We start from the raw sequence: 12,901 nt of genomic DNA, 5'->3' as shown, positions 1-12,901 counted from the left end.
AGCCACTTTGAAAAAAAAATTGAAAAAAGACTATGAAAAAAATATTTCCTTTTGCATGAATGAATATTTTGCCTATTAATGACTAAAATAACTTGTATTCCATTTAAATATTGTCACGCACAAACCACTTTTATTTTATATGATATATGTACTAAAAGTTATATATAATATATGATGAAAAAATTAGTGAGAAACAAACGGGTATGTCATTTTGATTATGTTGTGTGCCCCTAAACAGTTTTTCAGTTAAATATCTGCTTACAGTGACTTCAAAAATTTTCCCAATGTTCTGAAAAATAAAAACTTTAAAAGATTTTTGTGCGGAAGCTTTTTTATCGAATCAATTTAAAATTAAGATTTTATGTAATTTTGGTAAAAACGCATCAAAATAACATATCATCACGAGGTTGTAAAAAAGTCGTAACCCTAATAAACATATATAAGGATGGTAAGCTATTAACACAAGGTAAGAGAAAGTAACATTTCAGTAACAAGCTCACTTGTCGTTAAGACGATTTTTATTTACCACACCAATATTCCTTGGCTTCCTTATTGAAATTCCTATTTTGAGAAATTCTTAACAAATGCAATGTGTCCGTCCTTCCACATTGCAGACAATTTCCGATTACTAATTTCTTATTTATACAATAAATTATTCAGATTTCAGAGTTCTATGTCTTTGACTCTGTTATAATTCTTATCAGTCACTTCTGGGTGTTTCTGAAATTTTGAGAATTCCGTTGACGTTAAAATGAAGAAGTCTTCCCGACCCCTCTCCCTTTTGCTGTTGTTCTATGAGACACATAGCAATAACAAATTCCAAAAAAGAGATAACATAAATTGTAGTATTGTGTGGTTTGTTGTTGTTTTTGTTTTTATTTTGTTAGTTTTGTTGTTTTATAAGTATTCAAAGTTGATAATTAGTGATTCACCCCTTAAATAGTTGTTATTAAAATATTGGCAATGCCGGTTATTTTTTTTTTTTTTTTTTTTTTTTTGTTTTGCGATTGCAACTAATTATTTTTAATGAATACAATTAAACACACACACACACACATATGTACATACATACATGCTTGTATGTACTTCACCTGCATAATCACTGAAAATCTTTTGTCATTGCACGAAACTTCTTTAAAAGGTGTTCGTTCCTAAGTTAGTTGGAATCAGATTTTGACTTTGAGGAACACAAAAAAAATAAAAACAAAACTTGATATTTGTTTTTAAGTTGAAATACATATTTGTTTTAATTAATGCTACAACCTAACAAACAATATCCAGCTGTTTATTGTTTTTTTCTATGCCACTTATTTTGCTGTTTATTTAATTTAAGTCAAATGAAATAATAAATAAAACATCTGAATAAGTGTTATTTAGTATTGGAATTGAATCTGTATCACACCCCAACAAATTTTTGGTTATTCAAATGCCATTAGTTTCGTTAGTCAAAATTTTTTGTGTCCACAGTTAATTGTTGAATTCATGCATGGCGCCTCTTTATTTCGATATTATTTTTTTTGCTCGTTACTGTTCTTCAAAGTCATTGACCCTTAACTTTTTTGATTGAAGATGTTTACTCTACTTGATTGTGACTGTGGTGGGGGGCCTTGAAATTCCTGCCATGTAGTAGTCTAATAAATATCATCTTTTATGATTACTCTCTTTCTATTGTTGGTTGGTTCTGTCTTGTTAATTTGAAATGCATTCTTTCGACGTCCATTTTTCTATGGTTGTTTCTAGATATTATTACCACCTTTGATATCAAATATCGTAAATTAGAAGCTTATGGGGAGTTATGACGTTATGTCAAGTGTGTGATTTTTTATTTAAATACCAAATAAATCTTTAGTTTGTTTTGTTATAAAAAAGAATAAATAAATTAATACCTATGTGCACCTATAAATATTTTTAGATAAGAAACTTCAAGAAATTTCAATAGAAATAAAAATAGAACAGTCCAAATGTCTGGGAAATTATAGAGAACATTTTCAACAGCGTATACCACAAATTAAGAGGGTAGAATGAAATAAAAACACGAGTAACACGAAAACCAAAATTTTATCCGAACGCCCCTTTAAACAAGTTATACAAAGGCGACGTACCCAAAAACTGTGGCTAGCATTTTGTTGAGAAATGTATAACCCTGTCGGAAAAATGTAGTGTTGACTTACTAAGGTATTCAATATGCAATGCGGGCATACAAACCATATAGCGGCCAAAATATTGAAAAGTGGGGGCGTGGTGCGCTCCTAAAGATAAAAAGATAATTTCAGCTCTACAATCAGTGAGAAAGTTAGGTCATTGTAATTGTGGTGATTAGACGGTTCCATCATTACACGCTACCTATTCATTGAGTGTGCCTAAATTTTCCACTTCCGATTTGTTTTCAACCAAAACTTTGTAGACTAGGAAGTTTGAGCGGAGACGTTTTCTATTGAATAATAGACCTCGTCCCACTTACGAAGAGGGAAGTGATGCCGTGGATCTTTTAATTGGTGTCTGCAGGATAGTCTTGCAAGCTCTGTGGAGAGCAAGCACTTTCTAGGAGCTCTCTAAATAATCCCAATTTTTTTTCTGGTTAAAGATAGACCTCATCATCCTTACGAAAAGTGTAATGAAACCTATGCGATGGGTCTTCGGATAGACCTGGAAGCTCAGGTTCCATCATTGTAATACTTCTGGTACATGCCTCCTAATCACTGAGTGTGCCTAAATTATTGTGCACTGGGCGTCCAGTTCCGAATTGTATGGAACTAAGACTAGAAGTAGTGTCAACTACGAAGTATGTGCGAAGACTTTTTCTAGTGAAAAATAGACCTCAACTAACTTAGAAAGTGGGAAGTGAATCCCATGTCGTTGATCTTCGAATTGGGGCCTGTAAGATAGACCTGATAGATCAGTGGAGGGCAACCACTTTCTAGAAGCTCCCCAAGCAATCCCCAATTTTAGGTAGTAGTATCAACTACAATGTCTGCACGCAGGGAAAAAAATATGATTGATCCAACAATATTCGAAGAGCAAAATATGTATTGTAAAGATATTGTTAAATTCCAAATGTAGTATTGTGATTCCAACAATTGTGTTTTGTCAACTGGACAATAGTTCTCTCTTTTCTTCGACAATTTTTTCTCTTCTCTCGCTATTCGATGCCGTGTTGAAAAAAAAAACAATTATGGTGAGTTTTGTTTGTATGACATGATGCCTTTATCTTTGTTTTTGTGTGTATGTATACCAACAAGGAGACTCTTGTTTTTATTTGTTTCTGTTTTGTTTCATTCTTTTATCTTCATTGTGCTTTGACGTTTGTTGTTATACCGGAGTTTGTTATGGTGTTTAATTATTTCTTATGTTGTGGTGGGTGCTTGTGGCTTTTTGTTTGTCTTTGTTGTCAGCCAATGCAGCAACCATGTATTGTGTTCATCAATGATTGCAATATTATACGCGACATTTATATCCAAGTTATGCGAAAAGTATATATGAGAAGTATATAAACTCAAATCAAAATTTTCTGGGCTGGTTTTCTGGGTTGACAATACTTTTTGTAAACAAAATTAGATTGTAGGAACTACAATCGGTATTGTTAACGATTTTTACAATATTGCGGAAATTCGAAAGTTGTTTTTGTTTTCTATGTTTGGAACAAAAGATGGTATTTTTGGATTTGGATTACAATGTTTGAACAAAAAAAAATACATTTTTGGAACCAAAACAGATATTTTTGTTCCAACAAAAGCGAAAAATATTTTTTCTCTGCGTGTGACCGAAGACTTTTTTCTAGTGAAAGATAGACCTCATCCTCCTTACGAAAAGGCTAGTGAAGCCCATGGAGTTGATCTGAGCGCTCTCTAAAAAATCACAAAAAGACGTTGACTGACGCTTGCTATCACTGCTCCCGGGCAATGGTGCACCAAGGAAAGAGCCGTCAAGGCGAGAATTATATAAACTCTCATGACGTCATATCCCGTCTGATTTTGCAAAAACCAACGACATACTTAGTAAACATGGCTCTTTTTGGAAGGACAAGGGAGACTTCTTTCACATCCACGTGTGCACGCCGATTTATACTCACTGACACATTTTCCGTAATTATTGGAATTATTGGTATTAAAATCGAGGCCGGTAAGATCTGGAAACAGAGAAGCCAAAACTTACGAACTGTTAGAACAACAACAAAAACGTACTTCAATTAATTCTCTTTCGAGTTGAGCTATTATAACCCAAGGTGTTGTATTGAAAAAGGGAATGCCACAGACGAATCTTGGATTTATGCGTATTAGCCCGAAACAAAACAGCAATCGACCGTGCGGGTCTTCGAAGGCGAGCCAAATCCTACGAGAGTTATTCATGGAAAAAGCACTGCGAAGTAAATGGTCGCCTGTTGCTTCGGCAAAACTGATCATGGGGCGACAATACGGCTTGAGCAACGTAGGACGGTTAATTCTGAGTGGTACACTACAATTTGTTTGCCTGAAATATCCGGAATAATTCGAACAAGTAAGAACGGCATTAAGTTCGGCCGGGCCGAACTTGTTATACCCTCAACCACGATTTGTATTGAAGTAAAATGGAACAATTTCCCTTCCTGTATAAAGAAGACAAAAATTCAGGAATTTCGGTAAAAAATGTGGCTAATTTTCACAATAACCATATTCGGGAGGTACCGCTCTATGGAGGCTATATTAAGAGACGCACCGGTACCGACAAAAATCTGGGGGAAAGTTTTATACCACCAACGAAGACTAATTACCTAATTTCAACCATTTTAGGGGATTATTCTTGCCACAACCTTCAAAATACTGAAAATCGGGAGGTACCGTTCTATGGGGGTTATATGAGGGCGTGGACCTTAACCGACAAATTTCTGAGGGGAAAGTTCTATACCCCCAACGAAGACTAAGTACTAAATTTTAGCCATTTTGGTGGATTATTGTGGCCACAACCTTCAAAAGACCGAAAATCGGGAGGTACCGTTCTATGGGCGCTATATGAAGGTGTGGACCTTAACCGACAAATTTCTGGGGGAAAGTTCTATACCCCCAACAAAGACTAAGTACTAAATTTCAGCCATTTTGATGGATTATTGTGGCCACAACCTTCAAAATGCCGAAAATCGGGAGGTACCGTTCTATGGGGGCTATGTGAAGGCGTGGACCTATACCAACAAATTTCAGGTGGAAAGTTTTATACACCCAACGATGACTAAATACCAAATTTCAGCCATTTTGGTGGGATAATGAAGCTAAAACCTCAAAAATACCGAAAATCGGGTGGTACCGTTCTATGGGGGCTATATCAAAACGTGGACCGATATATCCCATTTTCAATACCAACCATCCTTGAAGTAATAAAAATGTCTGTACCAAATTTTGACGCTCTATCTTAAAAATTGCGAGCTGTATCTTGATTTCAACAGACAGACGGACGGACAGACGGACATGGTTAGATCGACTTAGAATTTTATGCTGATCAATAATATATATACTTTATAGGGTCTCCGACGAATATTTCGATGTGTTAGAAACGGAATGGCAAATTTAATTATACCCTCCGTATGGTGGAGGGAATAAAAACGAACAAGAGGAGATTAGTCATTGTGCACCATGACAATGCGAGCTCTCAAACATCGATTCAATGCAGCACCTTTTTGAATTGGAATTGATGGGTCATTCGCCCTACAATACTGACTTCGAACCCAATGACTTCATTTGATTTCCGCACATCAAGAAAGAAAGGGCGTGGTCAACGATTTTCGTCTCCAGAAGATGTTTTTGTAGCGTCCAAAACCCATGTTTTGGAGGTGTCTCAATCGGAGTGGAAGTGGTGCTTCAACAATTGGTTTGAACGCATGAAAATGGATATAAATCATGCTGGATAATACTTTGAAAATCATTAAAACCATTATTGATGATAAATATTCGCGTTTTCATTATTAGGCCAGAAAGTTTTTTAGTTTCCCTCGTATCTTTGGTGCATTTTTACCACGTTTGAAAGTTATCGTCCTCAACTGTCTTTTCAGTTGGAGCTGACAGGGATTTTAGAATCATTTTATCAGGAAGTATGGACTTGACCCCACAAAATAAGTCATTAAACTTCACCTTTGCAGTTATGCTGTACCCTTCAATCGATGAAAAAACTTTACCAGTTAATTCAGTTGTGGCTAAAAAACAAATCCTAGAAAATTTTTTTGAAAATATTATTAGATTTTGGAATAGCTGCAATATGAATTTTTTGTCGATTTAGGGTATTTGGGCCCAATATATCTATATCAAAATCCGATCGGATTTTCACAATTTTTTGTAGGATTGGACATTTTAGAGAATTATCGTGAAAATGCACCTCTGGGGTTAGTTATCATAAACAGTGGTCCAAATTATTTCACTGACAGGCTCAATCAACAACACAACCATATATTGCTATATGCAAATTTCGACCCGATTTCCAATTTTTTTTTTGTAGAAATCATTTTTTAGCCACAACAATGAACTGACAATGTTTTTTCATCGATCGGACCATAATTGTGGCATTTAGAGAATTTTGATGAAAATGCGCCTTTGGCCCCATATAAAAAAGGTCACTAGGTTGGCAAGGGTTGACATTAACCGATCGCCATACAATTTCATAATTTTGCATTTGATTTCTTTATTTGCAATTTTGCTCACTATTGGGTCCATAATACCCAATTTAGAGTGAAAAACTGTAAATATGGGTTTTGGTGAAAATTTAACACATAATTTTTTACATTTTTTACAGTTTTAAAAACAAATTGTTTCCATGTCGGAAAAAGGTACCAAGGAATCCATATAAACACATGACACTGTTCATGGTATTGCTTTTTTATGTTTTATTATTTAACCATTATTTTTAATTATTTATTATTTTTAAACTTCACTTCAAAACACTTACCACAGTGAGCCAAATCAATGATGGGCACCAAACTTTTGGCCAGTAATGTGTCGACTTTTTCTTCATTTGTTTTGTTTTTCAACATTTTTGTGGCTGTGTTTTCTGGTTCTTTTGATGGAATTTTCTTAATAAAAAAATACTGCTGCTGTTTCAGGTGCAACTTTGTTTTACAAGAGAGAGAAACAAACACTTCTTTGTTGTGTGACTGCACTAAACTGCACTGCACTTTTCTTTCAAAAAACAAATTTTCTTGTTTGGTAACAAAAATTCAAATGCTGTAAAGGAAGAAAGAAAAAAACACAAAAGAAAACTATTAATCACACATAAAATAAAAATAAATCACCTTAAGTAAAAAGAAACAAAAGCACAATAAAAAATTTAATTTATTTTTAAATTTACTAACAACAAAAGCACAACGTTATTCTTACAAAAATTCGTAATGACTTGTTTTTTTCTTTGCTTTATTACCTTAATCTGTTGTATTTAACTTAGTTATTATTTTTCTTGTAGTTTTTTTTTTTTTTGTTTTATTATATTTATGTAGGTATATAGGAACTTTTGACGCAATTAAACTGCGTACTTGGGTTAACAGTTAAATACAAAAAAATAACAATAACAACAAAAGGCCAACTTTTTACACACTTGTTTGCACTTATCATGTGCTGGCTGCAATTTGGAGCATCTGTTAATTTAACACGATTTTTTTTATAAATTAACAACTTTTATTTGGTTTCGTTTGTTTTCTTTCCAAATTTTCCATTAATTTTTTTTCATATATTTTTATAATTTTTTATTTTTTATTTCAAATATTTAATTTTTGTTAATTTAAAAACCGTTAAAATGTATTATTGAAATCAAAACGAAATGCACCGGTAGTCTGACAGCAGCGTTAAAAAAATAATTCAATTCTATAACGTTCGCTGTTCGAGCGATAACTAAAGCCGTCCGTGTTAAAAATGTTTATAATGAGTTTTTGTTGATACGTCAACTTAACAACTCAACAATGAAACAACGTCTACGACAACCAACCAAACGACGACGAGCCACCAACTGAAATCTCTTGTTCTCCCCCTGCTGACGACAATCAACGTCCCCGTTTGTTCTCTTTAACTTAGCTTAGCTTAGCAATGGGGAAAAATTACCACTCACTACCTGATCATCATCATTTGTAGCCACAGTCGGTCAGATAGTCTAACAACAACCCCATATACCCCCAACTCTGAAACCCAGCCATCACCACCCCTTACAGTAATCACAACATCGATTTAACTCATCGTTTAGTCAGTAAAGTTCATTCAGAAAAAAAAATTGTATCGACCGACCGACAACCTTAAAGATTGAGGGAACAAATAAAAGAATGATCTTATTGTGTATTTACTCATTACCGATCGCACATTTCCACTGATTACATTATCAATTTATCTAGAAGTCGACAAGCAATAATGTGATGACACATTCACATATGCACAAAGAATAGAATGTGTATGTATGTAATTAATATAAATAAAGAAGGGTGAAGTCGTGATAAAGGGTAGCGGATAAATAAACAATATTAATAAAAATATTAATATATATTTTTTTATTTTTCTACGACTTATCACTTTTGAGGCGGAGTACTTTATTATAGCTGCCAATAAACTGGATACGAATTTGATTAGCCAGGAGGTAAAAAAATGAGTTGCCCTAATTATTGATACATTTCGTGTCCATATCTCAGGAAGTATTGGAAGTATATGGAATAATGGTTGTTGTTGTTGTAACAGTGTTTGTTATTATGTTTGTATGTTCGTTCTTTTGTTCAATCTGGCTCTGGGTCTATCTCCAGTTCCAGGAAAGTGGCTGCTTCGATGGGATGTAACCACAGATCCACTGGAGTTAGATGAGTAGGGATGGCTGGGCAGTTGAAAAGGTGTTCTGGGTCGTGCGGGCCCATGCCACATACTGGGCAGATATCTTGCACGGCGCGGTCGATTTCCGCCCAATAAGAATTTAGGCAACTGCCTACTCTAGGTTGTCGTGTCAGCTGACGCTCTCTAGGTTGTCGTGTCAGCTGACGCTCCTCAGCTGCAATAGATGGGGGATGTATTTCGAGGACTTTATTCACACTTTAACTGCTTAAGGCCTTGGCAACTGCATCCGTGTGAATACTACTTAAACCTGCTTGATACGCTTGTTGATCTAGGGGTTCTCTCCTGTATCGTTGGACCTCTCCCTCTAGAGCATGGATATCCTTCCTGATCTACCTGTATGCGTCGGGCCTACCCACAAGATGGTGATTGGGATGCCTCACACGGTAACATCCAAGCAGGTACTGCAACGAAAGCATCTCATTGTGTTGCTTTACTGGAAGAATCTTTGCCTCCTCATGCAGATGGTCCACTGAAGATTTGAGGAGGCACCCTGTTGCTGTTCTCAAGGCGGCATTCTGGCAAATTTGAATCTTTTTCCAATTCGTATCACATAATCTCGGGGACCAGACTGGCGCCGCATAGCTTACCACAGATCGACCTATCGCATTATATGTGGTCAACAAGGTTTCTTTATCTGCACCCCAAGTGCTGCTAGGGAGTTGAGGACCTTGTTCCTACTTTTCAGTTCGTCGCAGATAGCTGTGGCGTGCGCGCACGTCGTGAAAGTAGTGTCGAATGTGACCCCTAAAATTTTGGGACAGTTTGTGGTCGGAATTCTGCTACGACCACGACATTTAATTCTCTTCCAAACTGCGTTGTCCATGTGGTGAACAGAGTGGCTGTTGATTTTGTGGCGGAAATCTGCATATTCCTCGAATGGAAAAAGGTGGTAAGATCGGTTAAATAGTTGTTCAGTCTCTCACAGATGTCATCAGGATAGGTACCCGACGCCAAGATCGTGCAATCATCCGTATACTTTACGATCTCGATGCCGTCTGGAGGGGGCGGAATACAGGAGAAGTAGAGGCCTTGGGGAACTCCCTGTTTCACTCTACGGGGTTTGGACTTCTCGTTCCTGAATTCCACGTACGACTGGCGTCCACTCATATAATTGACTATCCAACGTTTCAAGCTTGGCCGGAGGGTTGTCTGCTCAATGCCCTGAAACAGCGTGGAGTGCCTGATTGTATCAAAGGCTTTTGATAAGTCAAGCGCCACCATCACTGTTCTATCGCACGGCCGTCTCTGGTTGAGTCCTTGACAAATATGTGTGGTAATGGCGTGCACAGCACGACAACTGCTATTTCAGCATTACCATGGAGATTCCATCAGGGCCCAACGCTTTGGATGATTTAGCGCTCCTGATGGCATTGGCAACATCATCCATTGTAAACTGTGGTGGTTCCTCCTCGGCAGGAAGAGATCTGATGCGACGTAATACTCTTCTCTTCGCCCTGTTACTCTCGGGGTGATCGACAAACTGTCGATTGAAACAACTTGCGCACCTCTTCGGGTCAGTCAACGCAACGTCGCCAAACGTGACTGAGGTCCTATCTTCCCTTCTTCCAGGGTTCGAGAGTGACTTAACCGTTGCCCACAATTCACCTATACCGGCTCCAATGTTGCAACTCTTCAGATGATTTAACCACTTGTTCCGCTTGTGCTCGCCGACCAGCCTGTTAACTTCCAGTGTCAGCTCCCTGACTCTGGGGTCATTGGGGTTGGTTCGGCGAAGCTCATCACGCTCATTTGCTAGTCCCGTCGCCTCTGCTGGGAAGTTTGTTCTTACTTCGGGTATTCGACCAGCAGGGATATGGCGAGCGGCTGCAGCAGTGATGATGTCTCGGAAAGTCCTTTCCGCTACCCGAACATCAGAAGGATTGGGCAGTTCTCTGAAGCGGTGATTGGTGAACTCTCTGAAACCCGGCCAATCAGCTTTCTTATGATTGACGAATGTGCGGCGTTCAGAGGTAATGAAATCGGGTGGTCTGTTAATGAAGACAATTATGGGGAGATGGTCTGATCCAAGGGAAATGACGGGTTGCCAGGTAGCGTCATTTGTCAGACCAGGTGACACGATGGTTATGTCCGGCGAGCTGTGACACTCTCCTCTAATTCTGGTAGGGGCGTCCTCATTGACCGTGCAAAACGTAGAGCTGTCAATCTGCTCAGCCAGCGCTGTACCTCTCTGGTCGTTTCCGAGGGCCGAATGCCACATCTCATGATCCGCATTAAAGTCCCCCAGGACCAGACGATTATGACCTTCCAAAAGCGGGCTAATGTTAGGCACGTAATCTGAGATACAGCTATTTCTCGGCGGGATGTATACGTTCAGCAACTCTATCTCGGCAGTTCCACACCTGACTACTACCCCCATACATTCCATGTACGGGTCATTAGAGACAGGCTCAAGCGAGATAGGTCTGTATTGGACAGACTGGTGCAATAGGAAAGCTAATTCCCCACCTCCACTTCTGGTGCGATCTTTCCTTGTAACCATCACAATGTTGTAAGCTACAGTTGTTGTTGAGCTTGGTTTCTTGCACCGCACCGACTCATGAAATCTACTATTTCCTCGATCTTACCTCGGAGTCCATTGCAATTAAATGGCAAAAAGGATGCATTCTCTGGGAGTGGGACAACAACGGCTGGTGTTAAAGGCTGCGCGTGCGGTTGTTGGGCGTATGAACCGACAAAAGTGTGGATAGGATTAAAGCTCAAAAATTTACGGGGATATCGATAGATAGGGCTTTTTCATCACACTAGCCTACGAAAAACATAATATTGCTGTAAACAGGGCCACTAGGAAAACCTTCAACAGAAAAATATTGAACATTTGTGTGGGTGGCACCACAAGGATTGGACAGATAAGGCCCAAATTTGAACATAAACTAAGTTTCGACAATATATAAAGATCCAAAGTTTGGACCAAATCGGTTGCTACGTCTATAAGAAATCGCGCGTACCATTTTAGCGAATATTTTCGAACTTTTGTGGGGGAGGTACCGGAAGGAAAGGACCTATAAGAATATCATCTTATATTCGAAGAAATGTTACAATATCCAATATCTGAATATCTGAAACACATTTAGTCCAAACGTTTCGTACAAACCATTATTTCGATGAGGCACATTTTGCCCGTATGAAAGTGTATATACCCTCGTTAGCATAAATGCTGAGGGTATAATGATCATAAATGTGGCAGCTGGAGTATTATTGCAAAAATAACAATTTCTCGCCGAAATAATAGAAAATAACTTATGATAATAAAACAGTAAACGACAATGAAAATTAAGTCCAAATTGAATGTGAACAAAATGTTCTTGCAGTTTTAATTATAAAGACAGTAAAACATATCGTTTTCGTAGATAGTTTGGATTAAGCACTCTCTGTAGGTACTTATGATGCGCTATTATCGGTTTCATGTACTTGCGGAAGCATTGAAGTTGACATGCTGTACGCTAGAGAAATGAACCATCGTCTTAAATTGGCCCTCGTTGGGCACCAGTGAAACAACACGCTTTTCATTGATTGTTTGTTTGATTCACTCTCTGTGTTACTAATGATGCACTATTATAGATTTCAAATACTGAAGAAAGTATCTTCCTATATGACCTCACGTTGGGCGCCAATAAAACAAAACATTTGCGAATATTGTATTTTTGATTCACTGTCTGTATTACTGATGATGCGCTATTATAGATTTCAAATACTGAAGGAAGCATCTTCTTATATGGCCCCACGTTGGGCGCCATACAAAACATTTGCGAATATTGTGTTCTTGATTCACTCTCTGTATTACTGATGATGCACTATTATCGGTTCATGTACTTAAGGAAGCATTGAAGTTGATATGTAGTTTTCAAATTGATTTATAGGAATGAACGAATTCATTGAGTTTCGTTTCGCTTAGCTGCTACTTTTAAGAAGCGAGATCTCATCAAGTAGGGCGTGACAAATGTTAGTAGTAGTTTACAGTTGCTTACAATAGTTGTATTAAATTTATTTTACAGCGGGAACATTTTGTCAGTTAAACTTTAAATTTAAAGATCAATCACAATAGAAACAAGTAAGAAAAGCGTTAAGTT

At 37.5% G+C, this 12,901-nt stretch overlaps 1 protein-coding gene across 4 annotated transcripts in view; it reads right to left on the bottom strand.

Annotated features, from left to right (window-relative positions):
• Positions 1-12,901, bottom strand: part of LOC141389698 (uncharacterized) — a 98,218-nt gene that overhangs the window by 46,565 nt on the left and 38,752 nt on the right. For 2 of the 4 annotated variants that reach the window (XM_073961612.1, XM_073961610.1), the window contains exon 2: positions 6,904-7,178. In XM_073961612.1, coding sequence (XP_073817713.1) covers positions 6,904-6,988 — 85 coding nt within the window. In that variant the 5' untranslated portion in view covers positions 6,989-7,178. Of the gene's footprint in view, positions 1-6,903; positions 7,179-7,371; positions 8,301-12,901 lie in introns of those variants that run through there. The other 2 variants (XM_073961611.1, XM_073961613.1) reach the window with 2 other exon arrangements.

This window comes from Musca autumnalis, unplaced genomic scaffold (assembly GCF_047663935.1).
Source record: "Musca autumnalis isolate F117 unplaced genomic scaffold, ASM4766393v1 scaffold_1, whole genome shotgun sequence".
NCBI classification, from domain to species: Eukaryota; Metazoa; Arthropoda; class Insecta; order Diptera; family Muscidae; genus Musca; species Musca autumnalis.
Note: the sequence above shows the minus strand (reverse complement) of the source record. Positions and strands in the feature narration are given on the sequence as shown.